The 19,651-nt window shown below is 33.6% G+C and overlaps 2 protein-coding genes and 1 long non-coding RNA gene across 6 annotated transcripts; 1 reads left to right on the forward strand and 2 right to left on the reverse strand.

The window, feature by feature from the left end:
• Window positions 1–2,380: 2,380 nt before the first annotated feature.
• On the reverse strand, window positions 2,381–5,481 carry LOC108200650 (glucan endo-1,3-beta-glucosidase 5). Its single transcript, XM_017368871.2, has 3 exons — window positions 5,100–5,481; window positions 4,593–4,998; window positions 2,381–3,565 (listed from the first exon to the last, which is right to left on the reverse strand). Exons 2-3 carry the CDS (start codon window positions 4,949–4,951, stop codon window positions 2,458–2,460), a joined length of 1,467 nt encoding a protein of 488 aa, XP_017224360.1. The 5' UTR covers window positions 4,952–4,998; window positions 5,100–5,481; the 3' UTR covers window positions 2,381–2,457.
• A 3,520-nt stretch (window positions 5,482–9,001) lies between these two features.
• On the reverse strand, window positions 9,002–11,337 carry LOC108201901 (uncharacterized). Its single transcript, XR_001802966.2, has 3 exons — window positions 11,047–11,337; window positions 9,424–9,703; window positions 9,002–9,302 (listed from the first exon to the last, which is right to left on the reverse strand). It is a non-coding gene; the product is annotated as an uncharacterized LOC108201901 (long non-coding RNA).
• A 1,194-nt stretch (window positions 11,338–12,531) lies between these two features.
• LOC108202935 (uncharacterized) lies at window positions 12,532–18,653 on the forward strand. 4 transcript variants are annotated; one of them, XM_017371562.2, is made up of 4 exons: window positions 12,532–12,670; window positions 16,272–16,510; window positions 16,575–16,679; window positions 17,817–18,653. In XM_017371562.2, exons 2-4 carry the CDS (start codon window positions 16,327–16,329, stop codon window positions 18,548–18,550), a joined length of 1,023 nt encoding a protein of 340 aa, XP_017227051.1. In that variant the 5' UTR covers window positions 12,532–12,670; window positions 16,272–16,326; the 3' UTR covers window positions 18,551–18,653. The 4 variants fall into 4 exon arrangements, with proteins under 4 accessions (XP_017227051.1, XP_017227052.1, XP_017227053.1 ...); XM_017371563.2 differs by having other exon boundaries at window positions 17,820–18,653; XM_017371564.2 differs by having other exon boundaries at window positions 16,272–16,501.
• Window positions 18,654–19,651: the final 998 nt, after the last annotated feature.

Here is a 19,651-nt window from a genome sequence, read left to right on the forward strand (position 1 = left end):
AACTGCAGTTGCAACTGAAGTTGCAAAAGTTGCAACTGCAGTCAACTGAAGTTGCAAAAGTTGCAACTGCAGTTGCAACTGAAGTTGCAAAAGTTGCAACTGCAGTCAACTGAAATTGCAAAAGTTGCAACTGCAGTCAACTGCAGTTGCAAAAGTTGCAACTGCAGTTGCAAAAGTTGCAACTGCAGTTGCAAAAGTTGCAACTGCAGTTGCAACTTTTGCAACCTCATTTGCAACTTACTGTTTTCAGTTGAACTAGTTGCAATTGCAGTTGCAACCGTTGCAACTTTTCATTTTTATTTGCAACTTTTGCAACCTCATTTGCAACTTTTACGGCTGCGCCGCCCAAGGTTGCAAATGAGGTTGCAAAAGTTGCAAATCGTATTTTTGAAAAAAAAAATTTATGAAAAGGTATTTTTAAAAACAATGAAAAAGATGGTAGTATTTTTAAAAAAATGATTTTACAAATGGGTATTTTTAAAAAGATCCCAAAATTCAATTGTTAAATTTTTATTCAGAAAAAAATTAAAATAATTTATGAAACTAAATCTTTTAGGAGCATTAAAATACATGTCAAATTTTCGTCCTCCAAAGTAAACTAAGGTTAATAACGCTAAAAAGAATAATATAATGTTAATAATCAAATCCGAACCTAAGGTGAGTGACTAAAAAAAATCCGAACCTAACATTAGTGACAAAAAGGAAAAAAATTATATTTCGATGGTAAATTTCTAAACAAACAATAAGTTGGGTGGCAAAAAAATCTATTTTCCTTTTTTCAAACAGATATCGGTTAATCAAATTTGAAATGGCGTGGCGTCACATGACGTGACGTTTGATATTTTAAAATTCGTAATTGGTTAAATAAACTTGTGATATTTTGAAATTCTTTATTGATAAAACAAATGTGAAGGTTTTCGTATTATGGTTTTTCAATGGTGTGCACATGGGCACATGTTAAGCGCGGAAAATTTTGTGCTTAAATCGTTTTGATTGGTTCTCTCTCTTGATAATGGTGGATCTCTTTGCAAATACACCAACCACACCAATCAAAATCTTCGAAATACAAAAATTTCCGCGCTAAGCATGTGCCCATGGGCACACACTAGACAAACCGTTCTTATTATTATTATTATTATTGATTGAGTTAGGATAACATTTCGTACAGAAATGTCAGTATTAAAAAAATAAAACCCAAACATAATTAAGAAGAGTCTAGTCCTGCATCAATTTAGGTCGCTTACATATAAATAAATCAAATTAAAACATGTTGTCTTCTATACTATCTTAAGAGCTTTCATATTTCTTTTGAAAGCTTTCATATTTCGGAAACTTAGATATCAAATTTTTCTTTCTGATTTAAGATGTTTTAAATTTTTAATTAGTAATTTAATAAAATTATAGCTAATTAAATCATGATAAATGATAAATCAGATGTTATAATTAGTAATTTAATAAAATTATAACTAATTAAATCATGATATATGATACTCCATTCGTCCCAATGAATTGCATACAGTTTCCTTTTTGATGTCCCACCAATTGTATACGTTCCAAAAGTTATAAACTTTTATAATATAAAACATCATTACACTAGCTACTTTCTTCCGCTATCTACATCTATAATAATATAAATACAATTACACCTACTACTTTTCTCCACTATCTCAAATCTATTATTAAATATAAATAGGTCCCACCATTATACTCACTTTTCATCTAATTTTACTCATTTTCTACCCAATTTCTTAGGTTATGTTCACTTCATGGAATGGAATGAGGGGAGAATGGAATGAAAAATTATATAAAAGTTTTAAGGAGATAGAAGAAAGTATGAGATAATGGTGATAAAATATGAATGTAGTTGATTTTTTTGTGAGAAAGATCGTGAAGAAACATTATGTTGAAATGGAATGAGCATTCCTTCCAAAACATGTGGGTTAGAGTTATATTTAAAATAATAAGGTTGGAATGATTGAAGGAATGAAAATTACATACATTTTCTTTGATCAACATCATTTTAGGGTACAAAATTCATTACATTCTTCCTCCATTTCATTCCCTCCAAGTGAACACAACCTTAGTCTTCGTGTCCCAACCATTTGTATACAAATGGCTGGGACGGAGGGAGTATGATTTAATTCGAGATGATGTTGTGTGTTATGTCATTTTTCTTAAGAGTAAATTTTAGAATGTTAAATGAAGATTATTAAATGTCGTTATGCGACCTTGTTACTTGCTAGGTGAGAAGTTGTTTATAAGTAAAACATTTTCTCAATTTTCATATTTGTTTTTTTTTAATATTTAAACTTATTAAATATGAAAAATTGAAACAATTCTATACATCATTGAAGTCAAATTTCAAAAAAGAATAAACTAGTAAAAGAAGATCACTTGTATTTTAAAATGAAGATCTTCCCCTCATTCAATACCAAACCAACAAGTATATTCAAGACTTTAAGAAGCTGCCAAGAGTAATACAAAAACAAACATCAATACACCTATAGGTTTCTTTGATGCCCCAGAACTAACCTTCTTATTAGTACTAATTGGTAGTATCATGATTTCAAATTTGCACTCTGGAGTTGATGGATCACTAGTAGTGACCACCGAAAGATTTGGAAACTTACAGGCAGTCTCGAGCTGGTTCTGCTGCTGGTAGTATTTGTTAAAAGCATACGATATGTTCCCACGTTCATCAAGATTTGCACAAGATGATCCGTATTCCAGGCTAGTACAATCTGCGTTTTCACAAGCGTAGCTCACACTAGCTGCAATCCCTGAATCATCAAGACTTGCTGAGGATGACATGACACACCATTTCTTTGAGAGGTACTGAACATTGGTTGCTGGTACTAGGCCTTTTCCTGCTGTTCCAAGTTTGAGATCATATTTAGGTGTGCCATCAAAGTAGAAAATTCCCCAATGCCGCTCAAAGTTACCTGGTTGGATGCTCTTTGCATCCTCGTCGATGAGGCTGAATAAATAGGCATCTATAGGGCCTGGTTTCATAGGAGTACCTTTGGTCATATGTGACATGAAGCCTTGGTTGAATCTCTGAGCATACTTGAGGTTTGCATTACCATTGCCATCAGTGGGCCACCCGATCTCTCCAACTATGATCGACATGTTTCCATACCCGTTTTTCTGGAGGGCCCAGACAAGTGTGTCATAATTTGCATCAAATACATTGTCATAAACCAGGCCATTGTCAGTAATAGGGGATGGATAGCCGTCGAAGAAGGCATAGTCAACAGGGAAGTTGGCGTCGTTATAGAGGCTTATAAAGGGGTATATGTTGACAGTAAAAGGGCCCAAGTTATCACTCAAGAACTTGACAATTTTTAGCATGAGGTCATGAATGTCAGGTCGGAAATCACCAGTAGATGGCATGTCGGTTGAGCTTTGGTACACATCAGCGTTTAGAGGGACAGTCACTTTCACCTGATTAGCAAGACCAGCCTTTATCAGAGCAGCCTGAATATTTTGGAGGGCAGGTAAAGTTGTATCAAGAAACGTTCCGTTGAATGCAGCAAGGAATGGTTCATTTCCAACTGCAACATACCTTTCAGAGGACATTGAGAACAGTCAGTTAAGGGAAGAATCAGCATTTCATATGCTAGCTGAGACATTTGTATGATACATATAGTAGGATATGCTTCGAAGAACTACAGACACAGCAAACATTACATGGGAATACAATTCAGACAGCTTAACGGAGATTTATAATTGTTAGACTGTATGTAAACGTTTACTTAACAAATCTCAGAAGTCAATTTCTCTGCACTTCTGTATCATCTAAAATTCGACAGGTTTACTTGTGTAGATGTAAAACAATCTGGTAATTAACGCATATGATAGCATCCTGTTGTAAACCAGAGGGAGAAAACTACTCGCTACATTATAACTTCACATCAGAGTTTCAGTGTAATAATCTACTGAAACATCAGAGTTTCAGTGTAATAATCTGATAAATTTCAGTTCTGGAATCGAATAAAGGACAATTGCAAATAGCCATCAAGCAGATATGGGTAAGTAATCATATCCCACATGGTATTAAATACTTCAACTCTATTTCATGGACCACAAAGAACTCCTAGCCTGATACACATATCTGGTAGGCTACACATAACATTTATATCGTATACATCTCAAATTAGAACTGCCACCAATAATAGCGCGATCACAATAGATTGTCTATATTTTATTTTTCAATATGCATATAATATCTGCCGGCATGACCAACACTTATCAACAAAGATTACAAATTAAATTATTCGCTTAAAATAAAATGCAAGCATCATTACCATTAAATTACTGAAAGTCGGTAGATGATTTGGCTCCACTAAACCACAGTTTAAATTGTTTACACTTATCACAATATAGTTCATATCATCAAATAACACTCAAACATACCAAACAAGCACCAAACATCAAGTCACCATATCATCAGACCAGAATAAAGTTCAATTACCACTTGGCATCAAATTAGTACTTGAAAGACACCCGAAAGAAAGAATCTCATCAAATCAAACACGAAACCGCACGAAAGAAAATCTAAAAGATTGAATGAATGATGAGCAAACATGTACCTAATGTTGACACTGTTGGAGGAGATATGAGTGGAGACATTCTTGGCAACCCAATTTTCAGCAGCAGAGACACTATTAGCCAAAGAATAAAGCATTTCATTAGGAATCCCAACCATGACTTCCAATCCAGAGCCTTTAAGAGCACTCAAAGTGACAGAATCTGCATCAAACAGCTTCACTTTCTGGAACCCATTGTCCTTAAGAAGCTTCACAGTAGTTGATAACTCTAGTGGATGTGTGGCTTGTGTTCCCCAATTAGCTCCAATGCCATTCACAACACTAGCCACCCAAAAAGCCCATAAAAACACAGCACCAATCATCATCTCATGATTGCTTCTTGGACATGAATGCACACCCATGTCCTAAAAACACACCAAATCTTGAAAATAGTCCTGTCCCAAAAAATCTGTCACATGAAAAAAAAAAAAAAAACCCACCAAGAATCAGAATGATCATGTCCTGCACAACTCAAAAAAAAAAACTTATGTAACATGTTGAAAAACTCACTCTTTAAAGATGGCTGTGCCAAGACAAAAGAGAAAACAAGAAAATAAATCTTGGACAATACTTGTAATAATCTTGAAGACTAAAAGACAGCTAAAAGGCTAAAACCCAGAGGTGGTTTATGTAATAGAGTTGGAGAATGCAAGGGGTTGTTGTGTTTAATGTAATGAAATTGATTTGGCCAAGTTGATATTTTAAAACGAGAATATTAGTAGTGTAATTATGAACAAAATGTGGGGAAATTGTTTGTTAGTGAAAAAAAGAATGAGGTTTTGGACCAAAAATTCCTCTGAATATGCAGAGTGGAGTAGCAAAAACAAGAAAGTACAAACAACTCTGACACTCTGCACTGGGGGAAGATCCAACTAAGATTGAATTTGAACGTAAAAGACAAAAGTATACCAAGTTACCAAGATAACGGAAAAGACAAACACCAAATACGTTTGGTGCCAAACGGTTTCACAACAAAGTTTTTAAAAAATAATTACAATATTATATATATTCATGAAAATCTTAAATACATGTTAAGTAATTTAAAAAATTGTACAAAAATGAAAGAGATGAAGAGTGTTAAGTTATTTAAAAAATCGTACAAAAATGAGACAGACGAAGAGGTTAGATTTAAAGATTTTGGAAGATATTATTATACAAGGGTCGGTTGGTTCATCGAGCTAGCAATATTTTGGATATTCTGAATCTGATTTTTTGGATTTGAATATTGATTTAATTATATATATTTATATATATATAATACTCTATTTTATAATTTTATATATGATTTTATATATTATACAATATATTAGATTATATATAATATACTTATATATTATTTTTTATATACTAAACATCATCCGATATACATGTTATTGCATAATGTTTAGAATATATATTTATCTTTAAACTAAAAAATGACCAATAATAAATTCAATAGAATTAAACTATATTATAATTCAAACGGGTGATACGGTGAAGAAGATATTTTCTAGTGATAAATATTGTTAATTGGATCGATGAATAAAATATTAGCTATACATATATAGAACAGACTTATATTTTAGTACAATGGTTGAAAACGGAATATTAGAATTCATCACCCGCAATGCTCCATGTGAAGTGTTCAATTTCGAATGGTTGTAATATTTATAATTATATATATTTTCGGATTTCTGGTTCGGGTTCGGATATCCAATCCAAATTTTTTTGGAGTTTTAATCCAAAATTCATTAGATCGAGTTCGGGTGTTTTTGGGATTGGGTTAGATTCATGTATGAAAAAAATTTCGGATTTTGATATGTATATAACTATACAAGACCCGATTGCCATCCCTAGCGAGAATCGGTGTATGATCTAAACTCATAAACTAATTTATTTTTGATTATAAGTTGAAATTCGTAAATTTAAAGCCCGGCTCAATATCACGAGACATAAAATATATGGCTTTCTTGTCAAAAAGTTGATTTCTTTCGCAATAAAAAATGCCGATATCTTCATAATACAGAGACACCTGGAGAAAATAATTGGCAAGTCAAAGAAGACATGTTTAATATTTCATCCTAGTGGGACATAAAAAAAATTGAGTGTACAGTACTACAGTCTTAAAAAAAAGGAATTTAAAGCATGCAAAAAGAAAAAGATTTTAGTGATGGCACTGATGGGTGAAGTGTTGAACACTTATTCAATCATCTTTTTCAGGTTTTGGCTTATAGCCTTATACTACTGCTTTACTACAATTATTCATTCTCTTTTTTAAGTTTTTGTTCATGTCATAGTTTGGTTTCGAACTATTAGAACTCAAAAAGGTGATAGCCGATTATAAAATTGAAGCCATTTTCATTATTGATGGCTATAGCTTTGATTGTGTTTTTAAACATCGGCTGTATTCCACTTATTTTGGATACAAATAAAGGTAAAATATAATTGGGTGGAAAAAGTGGTTAAAAAATAGGATTGTTATAGGAGCAGTAGAGTTGAGTCTGGTTTCCCATAAATCATAGGGGCTGTTTGGGAACAACTTTTAAGCCAATTTCTGGGTTTATAAGTTAGAAGCACTTATTTCGTACCGTTTGTGTAAAAAGTCAAGAAGTACTTATAAAAAGTTAGGAATGCTAGCTTTTGTTTCAGGGTTTCTACTTATTTCCCAAACACTTTAATCACTTATAAGTCTTAACTTGCTTCTAACTTCTACTCCACTTTTTTATTTTAAGCAAAAAGCACTTATTTTAAACTCACCCAAACGGCCTCATAGTACTCCCTCCGTTTTTTAATATTTTTTTTAATATTTTTTCTGTTTGTCTTTATCACGTTTGCCGACACGCACTTTTGATCATTAATATCTTTAATTTCGTATTAGTATTAAATATAAAACCTTTACCATATTAAAGTACTCATGAATACGAATCCAACAAGATCACTCACGACTACATTTAGTTTTATAGATTGGATGTAGATTAGTAATTTGTCTCATGTTATGAATATTCTCGACATTTCAAACGGAAAAAGTAAATAGAAACGAAGGGAGTAACAGTAATGAAAGAATAAAGCGAGAAACAAGGGAACAAAAGCAGCATTTGCTTGCTTACGTTAACAACCACCCCTGGGAGAGTATCTACTTTACTTCGTTGCCTTGCACTCCAGTGCCCTCTTTCCACTCGCAAACACGCTCTCCATATAACGTGCATGTATAACAATAACCCATGTGTCGTAACTCATCTCGGTTAACTTAAACTCGACTCAGTTTTTATATCAAGTTCAAATTCGAGTCGAAAAATGTGTTTGATGAATTTGCAAATTTAGTTATAATCGATAGGAAGGATTATCAGACAAATTAAACTCAAACCCAGTAATCATAAAACTCCGACTTTTATTTATATTTTTGAAGAATAAAAATATGCATGCATTATGCTCAACCAAATCAGATTGAAGACGTTCGAGGTATTTCTCATATATAGATCAACAAAGAATGAATTTTATGTGGATCTTAGTTTTACTTGTCATTAATAGATCAAAATTACCGAAGCAAACATTTTAACCTCTCATTATCACGTTAAGTTATCTTAAGTCATAGCCTACAATTTTAAACTCAACCAAACAATCACACAGTCAGACCTGAAAGCGATTGCTGATATATTTCAATTTATTATGGATTCGAATGAATTTAAATGAACTCGAACTTTCTCTATATCCAATTTGCTGTCACAGTGTGGTTCACATAAGGTGTAAGCATAGCTGCTGCTATCAGGTTCCAAGGTTCCAAGGTGAAACCTGATACTTAAATGTTTATTGTAATAGGTACTGTAGTTTCCTCTTGTACCTGGTTTGCAGTCTTTTTGCTTCGAATACTGCAAAATATATTGTATGACTACATCCCGCGTTCTGCTGATGTGGGAGGCCTGTATACTGGGCACGAAATATTGTATCCATGCAGAGACACTATTAGCCAAAGAATAAAGCATTTCATTAGGAATCCCAACCATGACTTCCATTACAAAGCCTTTAAGAGCGGTCAAAGTGACAGAATCTGGTTTTAAGTCGGCTTCTAACTTATTACACAAACATATATTTTTCAGCTTAAAATTGGAAACAGCTTTAAGCCGGGACAAACAGGCTCCTTGTCGATCACCGTATTATCTGCTATAGTATTATTATATATTATATTTTGTTATTTAAGATATAACTAGCTCAGAGATGCATCGTTATGATTATAAAATAGAGCCTCAGTAAGCCATGTGCTTGAACTATTATGATTTAATAGCTCATGATCTTATTTACAAATTGTGCACCAGTGAAATATCGCTCCTCACAGTTCACAAAGTATGTTGCGTGAGATATATAACATAAAATATGTTACCATACATATCTTGTAATACATTAGACAAAAAGGCACAAGCCATTACGCAGAGTGAGTCGCATAAAAAGGAGAAGAGCAGTTTCATATTAACATGACACTAATATATAAGAACTAGGGGATGAAATGTTTCACAGAAATATATATTAAACATAACATCATTGAATAAAGTAAAACTGGTGATTCTTTGCAACTTTGAAATCCAATTCACTAAACGAATTAAAAAAAAATTGCCGCTTTTGTGATGCACTGCGAGTCTGCAAACAGTTTTTACCAACTTTGCATATTATTTCAGTTATAAATATATAAAAACAGTGACATACCTGAGTACGTTGGTGACCTGCATATCCAGGAGCCTGATGCTGAATATTTCAACATATAAAAGGGTAAGCAAACATAAGTCAAATGAGCAAAAATTGTGTGTGTGTGTGTGTGTTTCAAGAAGCATAGATCTAAGTTCATATTCTCTTCAAGAGAACTCACTGAAGAAGATTGAGAGGGCTGTTGCAATTGTGGTGTATCATGTGATGATTCATTTTTCTTCAGATAGCAAGAAAACTTTGCTTTCACCAGTTGTACTGTTGTAGTAGTATTTGAATCCTTCGGGAGAGGTATGTTCTGTCCAGTTACACTTCAAAGGAACTGTTGTGTGTGTCATTTCAGGAATAACTGAAGGTGCAGTTGCAGCAGAAGGACCATCTGCAACCAAAGGAATGGCCTTACTGCTGGCACTCGTCTGTGGAGTCGTTCCATCCCATGAGGTCTGGAGGAAAATATCACATCAAGATTTGGTGGAAATGAAACAAACTTGGGTGCAGTTCAGTTATATGGTTGGTAGCTTAAGATGTTGTAAAGTGAATATAAGAAGCCATAGGGGGAAAATGTCCAAAAAATTATAAGCTTATAAATACATCAGTAGTTTAAGAACATCAAATAGGATGTCATTCAATTACTAAAATTTAATACATCCAACGTAAATCAATAACACTCACATAACACTATCTGTTTCACTCAAGCAACCATGAGCAGTAGAATCAATAACACTGACACGAGATGAATCGCTACAACTTGAGCCTACAAACACAGTAACACTGCTTTTAAGGGGTCATTTGGCAAATCTGAATGTAAATATCTGAATGATTAAAATTTCTGAATGATTAATAATATGAATGAGTAATGAATAATATCATTTGATAAAAAAACTCGTAATATCTTCTGAACAATATATATATATTTATCGTCAATAATTTCAATTAAAGATATATGTTTAAGTTCTATCATAAGTCATAACTATCACATATATAACAATTAAAAAAAGTAAAATTTAAATTCTATTTATATAATTTTAAAAATTACTTATTTATTATTAAATTTTGTTTTCAACTATGGGAATATATAATATAATTAATCGTAATAAATTTATAAATTATGTGTATTAAATTTCTAAATAAAAGTCATAATAAATATATAAAATACTGAGTAATTAACTATGTCCAAAAAATAATAAGAAAAAAGATTACTATGAAACATAGTAGCAATAGACCGGAATGTACACAGTTAACACATGTTACACAGCAGGTGAATGATTAAGCCGGAAATTTTCTCCCGAATCGGTCAGCACAAAATGAATCTTTCAGAAGCTGAATTTGTTTAGACAAACAAGCTGAGCGCTTCAACAATCTTTCATTCAGCCTCGTTAAGCCGGTTAAGCTCTAAACAAATGACCCCTAACTATTTTAACAGATAACAAAACATAAAAAAGCTCGCATAAATCAAATAAGTACAATTAAATGATTTAATTATTAACACAAACATAATCAAATCACATAGCTACAAAAATACAAAATTCGTATAGCATCAACAGGCAAAACTCACATAACTGATAAACACTTTGATAAAATCACATTATCAACTAATAGTCACATATTGAACTCATAATTACAAAATCATTACTTTGATAAATTATATTACTCGTAAACGCCGCAATCATAACAACATTACGATCTTCTAACTACGAAAATATAAGTAAAAAACACAAAATCAAACTCATTAATACAATTGAAACAAATACAGTTAGCTACAGATGAGATTATAAAGAGGATGTACCTTGATTATCACTAATTTTTATCAAATCCGTCGAAATCATGCTGAAATTTTGATTTTCAAACAAGCAAAACAGCTTCGACGAAATCAATGATGTTAACGAGATGATCGACGAAATACAGAGCCTCTGGTATCTGAAATTCTGATACAGCCTCTAGTCTTTGATAATCGAAGAGAAACACAAGGAAAATTAGCGAGATACAGCTTCGCAAATAGAGTTACAGCCCAGTAGAGAGATACAACTTCGCAGAGAGATACAAACTACAGAGAGTGACAACAGAATGGATCAGTGATTAGGAATTCTGTTTTTTATATTTTTTAAATTTAATAATTGAATGGCTAAAATTAAAAGCTGAGGAAAATAAATCAATGGTCATATTAGTTTCTAGTTTTTTTATTTAGTATTTAACTTTTCTGATCTATTATATATATATGTGTGTGTAATTTTTATAAATTTGAAAAATGATAAAAATTTAAATCTTAATTTGTTAAAAAATAATGAATTTTTAATTAAAAATTATATTAATATAAAACATGTGAATAAATTATATTATTACAAACATAATATTTGACTTTTGTAATTATATAACATCTAAAAAAAGTTTAGATATAATAATAATTATACGATCCATCTCCAAATCAAAATCAAACTAATAAATAATTGAAGAACCATTTCTTTATTTTCTCCTCATTTCTCTTTTGAATTCCTTTCCAAGACGAACCAAACGGCCCCTTACTTAACAAATCTATTTGAGATGATGACACAAATCACTTTATTTTTGAGGTGTCAGAATAGATAATTTGGATACAAATCTATTTATATCCGTATTTAAATCCGAAAATTCATATTCGTATTCGGATAGAATCCGATTTTTTTAAAAGATAATATCTGAATCTGGATTCGACGGATATTATTAGTATACACGTATACAGATAATATCTGGATCTGAATTTGTTTTTCAATCAAATTTTTTATTTTTATATTAAAAAATCATAAAAATTAAAAATAATTTTAAAAACTGAATTAAGAATTAATATCATTAACGACAGATTCACATCAACGGCTCCGAGAGCACAATTTTTCTTTTATGACAAATCTTGTAATATATGATACATGTACAAATGACCGTCTTTGACCAAAGACTCCCCATTTGAAAGAGTCATGGTCGATATCATTATTCATACTGAAACTTACAAAGTCTTCCTTTTTTGAAGATACAAGAAATTATAGCACCCGGATAATACCCTTTGAATTGACATCGTATCCGCTTTTGTTTCGGATACGGATAATATCAGATTTATTTAAGATATGAATGTGGATTTTTTATCAGATTTTTCGAATTTTTTCCGAAACACTATTTTTTTTTTCGTTTTCTAGAAATATGCATAGCAATCGCTTTGAAATTTGAATGGCAAAATAAAAAAGAATTATTCTAATTGAATCTAAGTAATATCTGGTCTGTTAGTTTATATAAGCAGCAAGCTAAATAAAAAAAAGAGAACAATATAAAAAGGTTAAAGAAAAAAAGCAAGAAAATAAAATAGAGAATGGGGAGTATCTTTACTTAAAGAAAGCTAAGAACCCTAGCCTCCCCAAATCAATCCGATCGTTTGCTTCGTTTCTCAGGTATATAAATAGCATTTCAATCACCTATACATACATATAAGCGTACGTATATGTTCATTTTGCTGTGCTGCAATTGAGATTATTGAATTAGCTTAAACTCATTTTTTTGTTTTTGGTTATTGATTAATATTCAGATTTATAACATCTGGAATATAGGAAATGGAGTAATTTGAGAAGAGTATTATGTAAATATTGTAGAAATGTGTGTCTGTGTGTGTGAGAGAGTTGCAAGTGATTTTGCAGCGTGTTTTTAGTGCTTTTGGTTTGGAAGTCAAATTGGTGATATGAGTGCTTGTGGAGAGAGTAGATGTGATATTATTGACTAGAGGAAGAAGAAATGTGGAACCGTAGCTGATAGCGGAACCTCGTGATAAGATACTTGTGGATATGTTTATTAGCGGGTTATCTTGTAACTCTTAATTAGTTTTGTTTATTTTTGTTACCTGTGTTAATGCCTTGGTTCAGAGATGTGATGTGCGGAGAAATTGGGGATAATTAGTTGTTTTATAGGGATGAAATATTGAAATCCCTTTGTTTAAGGACGTGATGTACAGAGAAATTGATGATACATAGTTGTTTTAGTAGGGTCGAAATGTGATGTGCAGAGTTCAATATGTTTGACGGCTGAAGTGTCGTGCCTAATATTGTTCTTTGTCGGTGTGTAGAAATAAAAATGCCTTGATTTTGCAACCATTTTGTGACTCTTTCAGTACATTTTGCAGTAAGCTTATTGTTGTAGCAATTGTGACATATCATGTCCCTGCAGTGTTCGAGTCAAATCTGGTGAACTGACTTGTGTAGATCCTTATCATCCCAAGTGGCCAAATATGGAGTATATACTGCAGCCTTTACCATTAAGTCAATATTTGATAAATTACCCAATAGTATTATAATCACTTGTTATATCAAAAATTCCGAGAAGCACTGCTTTAGAGAAACCGTGATCAAATGATGCTGAACTGAATTGTTGCCTACAATTTTATTTAATCAGAATACATGAAAGATGGGATGACCTTCTAGACTTTTGCAATTATAGCTTATAAAGCTACAGAGGTTACATATTTTACTGCCTTGTAAGGAGCATATGAATGCGGCCAGCCTCATATGCTCTTGGGGTGTGAGAGGCCTTGACCTAGCAGCTGTGATTTCAGTACCCTTAGGATATCTTAGCGGACTGGTACACTTTTGTGCCCCACTTGAGTATTGCTGCTTTTGACCTTCTACCCCTACATTGTTTCTTTAACCCCTATATTGCTTCCACAAATATTTGTTCTTTTGGCCTTATTTACTGCCTGAGTACGATATTTGGCATTAATAAGAAATAGTTCAGTGCCTGTTGCAGGGTTATTGTAGTCTACCATAGGAATCTGTTAGTCTCAGCCTTTAATCTTCTTTCAAAAATTTAATTAAATATTAAGTAAAACTATTGTGTCCTGGAATCTTTTCGAGCAATTGACCATTTGACTGGAATTCACTGTCGTCCGAGTATTTCTCTACAGTTCAGAGGTTTGTTCAACTTCCTAAACAGGCTAAAAATCAATATTGTACCCAACCCACCACTATTGACTTGACACCTATGTGTTCTATTAAAGTAAACTTTAGTACCTCATAAAAAATCCAGTTCGAATATGCCTAATAAGTCAATTAACAAATTCTTCTGTACTCATTTCACATTATCTGGGATTCTGGAATTGGAGCTTTACCAAATAAAATATAGAATTCAGGCCTCCAGTCGTTTTCACGTATTTTTGGGTGTGTTATGAGTTATCACAATGGATGATCTCCTCTTCTTGGTTTATATATTGGTACCTAATAAATGCTTTTGGAACTTAATTATAGCTCTAGACTGTATTATGCTTCTAATTCTCTCATCCCAACTAAATTTTTAATTTTAGGTGTAAATTGTATTTCTCTGCAATTAATCTTATTGAATAATAAAGAGTATAACATCTTTTAAACTTGTTAAATTTCTGCTTGCATTGGATGTGTAGACTTTGCTTGCATTTTATCCCACTGCATTGATGACTAGTGACCAGTAAAAGTTTGGGCTTCTCTGAAAAACCCCAAGTAACCGAAATATTAGATATCAGCTCTTAATCTTATGTTCTTATCTTATGACTGTGCTAACTAGGTGAATGTGGGTCATTTAGGATTCAGTTAGGTAATTGCTTAAATCAATGTGGAAATTTAAAAATGTATGTTGCTTCAGAGTTGGCCACTGCCAGCACAGTGTTGCACGGATCGTGGATCGATCCGGTACGCGGTACGAGTTCGGATACGTGGAACGTTAGTTTGAGTGAATTGGGTACGCTGAGTAGTGAATCGGGTACGCGGGTCGATATAAGGATCCCGTTAATGTATATATATAATGAAGGAAAAAAATTATAAATATGTGAATTTGCTTTACTTTTTTATATTAATTAGTATAACAGTTTAGTTTTTCGATTTTCAATATTATATTATATTAAAATTGAAATAATTACAATATTCGTTTTTGAAACTAGAAAAAAATGATAAAATTAAATGTGAACAGATGTTGAGCTTTGCACATCTGTTGAATTTTGAGCGTCACGTGACTAGTATCAAAATAAAAGAAAATGAAAAAAGAATAAAGTAAAGAAAAAGATACAGCTGTCTATCACTTATTCACTAATACAGCTGCACACATACACCTTTGCACAGTTTCACATGCACGTCTCTCATCTTCTTCACACTTCATCTTCTTCATGAGTTTAAGCAAACAAATATACACAAACATATATATGTATATCACAGATCATCAAAACAATACAGCCCAAATCGATTTTCTATCTTTCTTCCTCATTTTACGGTCGTCGGAGTAAGCATCCGCGGTTCGCCGGAAATGACGAACTGGAACGCGATCCCGGCCGATCCGGGTCGACTTCGACCCGTGTTCCGGTACGAGCGAACCAGTTCGCAGATCCATAGACCGTACCGCGAACCGGGTAACTATGGCCAGCATCTCGGAGTCGTCAGGAATTTATGTCCTTACTGCTCTTTCTACTATGAAACGGATGATGGACAAAGCTCTTGCTTTGTAATTCACTCTCAGATAGAGAGAGGAAGTGATTTCCCTTTCTCTTTTCTTCCATTATAGCAAGTATAGATGTGTAAGGAGCCTATGCTCTCTCTCTGAAAGAAGTCAAGGTTATGTGTGTTTCTGCAAATAAATTCGAGTATAAGGCGTAACTATTTAAGTTAGACTACCACGCAGAATCATTTTGTATTTACTTCTAGAAGCCTATTTCTGAAGTCCCTACTAAGTTGTATATATAGTTATATTTTCTATCAAAGCACAGTGCAGGATACATCATATATTCATGTGTGTGTGTGTGTGTTAAAAGCTATGTCTAGAAACAGGTGGTAAAATCGATACTTAAATGGACTTGAAGTGAAATTGCTCGCTGTTGAGAAAATATATATTGAATACAATATAATATACTAAAATATCTTAATGTGCTCATTTTTTTTTATAGGGTAAGGTTCAGAGTGGCTTCTACTTAAAGGATAATCAGTTTACGAAGTTATACTTAATTTGTCTGATCTACACCAATTTAGTTATTGTTGTGTTTAAATGTAGGCCATAATTGGATGCCCAAAATTGTTACTATTCATCCTCTGCACACGCTTTTAAAATGAAACCAAAAGGCAATGGCTTGCCTAGAGCACAGATATCTAAAGGTCTTCAGGCAGAAGGGCCCAATTGGATTCTCATTGCAGGTGGTGCACTTTTAAGTACATTATCAATGCGTTTGGGATACAAGCTCAAGCAGGTTCTTGACACAAAAGAAGTGCAGAGTAGTAGCAAAGGTTCAAGAGGTCTTGTAATAGTTAATCTATTATTTCCTGTACATATTGCGTTCACTAACTGAATTTAATGCAGGAAGTACAAAATCGACAGAGAAGAAAAAACTAGTCAATTGTCACTTGCATTCAGATGCATACTGTTTGTCGCAAAATGATGATGGTTGCTACACTTATATGTCAGGTAGGAAATTATGTCATTTATCCCAGATTTGAGGGTCAAATAGGTTTGCTGTTTTCTTGAATAACTTTCCTACCAATAGCTGTAGGCCTTCCTAGAAAAGTGGAATTTAATTCTCTGCTGAAAATTTACACCGTTTGGCTGCTTCAAGGTTTATATTACTTTTAATCTTCATCATTGACATGTCATTGGTAATTGGCTAATAATGATCATCTTCTGCATTGCCTGCTTTTAAGCAAAAGGAGCACAGTTCAATTGCTCATGGTACTCAGTAGTAGCATAGATGGTGTAAGAGTAACATTTTTCGTTTCTTGTTGGCCAATATTGCGAAACCACTATGTAATTGCTAATTCATGATATATGATAATATGAATAGTACTGCCACTAGTTTCTTACCTACACATTTGATGAGTTTACTGCCAATGTAGAAGATTGTGGTTGATTCATGTTTTACAACCACCACATGGTACCAACCTATAATTCGGGATTTCCAGTTTTAACACAATAGAAATATCCTCTTCAATAAATATTATTTAAATTTGAAGTGTATCCTGCATCTCAACCCGCATAACCTTATGTAAGTCTTAGTTCTAAATTTGTGTGGGCTTGTTAATGAATATAGGAAAAAGTAAATGGCTAAGGTCCTATACTTTATACTTATGATACTCCTACAAACTTCAATATTACAAGTATTAGTATATATACACAAAATATGTGTTCCTGAGTTTTACATCCACAGTTTGGGAGATCTGTTAAACACGACACACTTTGTCTGTAAATACTCTTAAGATGAGTGGATTACATGGATTAAACACGACCCACAGTAATGAACCCTCTGATTGAAAACAGGGTACAGATATTCTAAACAGGGTTTATGATCTACTTTAGGACATCATTTTTCAATTGCTTGTCTTGTATATGTGGTGTGGAATCTGAATGTGGTGTTATTATTGCGGTGGTTCTCCTAACTAGTTTACTCTTTGTGCTACGTATTCGAATATGTTGTGATTTTGTTTTAGAAGAATGACTGTATTACCTGAGATAGAAATATGTTGCTTTTGATGCTTGAAATAAGCCCATGTATGTGTATGCATGAGAAAATGGAACCATCTAATGCGTGTATTTGTAATTGATTAATAGCAGGAACCAAAAATCTGGAGACTAAGCAGCAACGAAACCAGACGCTTAATGAGCATGATATGGCACTCTCTCCTGTCACTGTTTCTGCCCATGAATATAATAAGGAAAATGGTGTGATTTGGCAGTCTTCTCCTGACCGTCTAGAGCTTCCACAGAAGCCATTTCATCATTCGAACAGCTCTGATTCTCCCTGTGTCTCGGATTCTGGTTCTGACATCTTCAGCAAGCGAGAAGTGATACAAAAGCTGAGGCAACAGCTGAAGAGAAGGGATGACATGATACTGGAGATGCAAGATCAGATTGCAGAACTGCAGAATTCTCTTAGCGCACAACTTTCACATTCTACTCATGTGCAGTCATTGCTGGATGCTGCCAACAGGGATTTGTTTGATTCTGAAAGAGAAATCCAGAGATTACGAAAGGCAATTGCAGATCATTGTGTAGGGCAAGTAAGTGCCTATGACAAGCCTCCAACAGTTAATGTATGGCCTACGGAAGGGAGAAATGGACATGCAAGTGGGTATGTAGATGTTGAGAGCAATTGGGACTCCTCAGAGAAGGGAAGGGATGGAGATAAGATTGAGTTGCTGAGGAAGGAAGTATGTGACTTGAAGGAGGTTATTGAGGGCAAGGACTACCTTCTACTAAGCTTCAAGGAGCAGAAGACAGAGCTCTCAATGAAGATCAAGGAATTGCAGCAGAGATTAGATTCCCAGCTGCCAAATATTTTGTAGAAAAGTCTTAGTTGTGCATGTATACATGGTTGTTTTTCTCTTCGCTTCCTCTTTGATGTCAAATTCCATTTTTTTCCGAAAAGCTTCATTTGATTTTATGGCATCTTGTTTCTAGTCGTTGCAGGCAATGTGAAAGTATTAGTTGTGTGAATAACTTTTTTTTTAAGCGAGTAAAGAGTTGTGTTAAAAATCTCACAGCTTAAAAGCTGCAAGGAGATTACCTGTATGGTGTATGATTACCGTCGGTATTTCTGAAGAAACAAATTCCTTTGGAAATTTGTGCTCCTGTAGAGTGTGGTTCTTTATCAAGCATGTATGGTCGATATATCCAGGTACCAAATTGGGTACAAAATTTGTTCTTTCGCCTTTAAACCAAAATTTTGAGTCTTTCTACGACACCATCTCTCTCTTCTTCAAAGGAGAATGGATAGCCTATGAACTTGGCCAACTTGTTTACATTAACCAGCGTATTAATCTTCAAATCTTCGTATCTTAGGAACAATATTTTACCAGGTATCTGCAGGTTTGCTATGTTCCCAAATAAGGACCATAAACTGAATAGCCCCTGGAGAAGTGCTGAATCCCTCCTCAATGGGAACAAATTCTGTGCCTTCTGGTGCCAGCTTTTGGACGAAATGCCACCAGGAAACAAACGTATCAGTTGAATCTCTGCATATACAAACTATCTTGCAATCAGAAGCAGTGATTGACCCGGGCAAAGATGAGTAAGGAGCGTGTGTGGAAAAGAGTGGAATTTCAGGATAGTACTTCTGAGACGGGTTTTTGGAAAGGTCGTACTCTAGTCGTGAGGTGATGCTGTTTGTAATGGATTGTTAGGGATATCATATTTGCCTCGAGTAGCCATGCAGAATGAAAAGGCTTTTAACCAAGTGGTTCCGGTTTTGAAGTATGAAGTGATCTTGAGCCAACACGAGGCTTTTAAGAAGCTCAAGACGAAACCAAAAGCCTTGATATTCATAAGACCGAGTAAAATTTTTGAAGGCAAAGAGATTCTGGCTTTGGCCCAGTTTGGGGATTAGCGGTTAGTGGTTAGCTGTTAGCGGATTGAATTAGATGTTTTGACTATCTGATTGAATTAGA

The sequence above is a fragment of the Daucus carota genome, chromosome 9 (assembly GCF_001625215.2).
Source record: "Daucus carota subsp. sativus chromosome 9, DH1 v3.0, whole genome shotgun sequence".
NCBI classification, from domain to species: Eukaryota; Viridiplantae; Streptophyta; class Magnoliopsida; order Apiales; family Apiaceae; genus Daucus; species Daucus carota.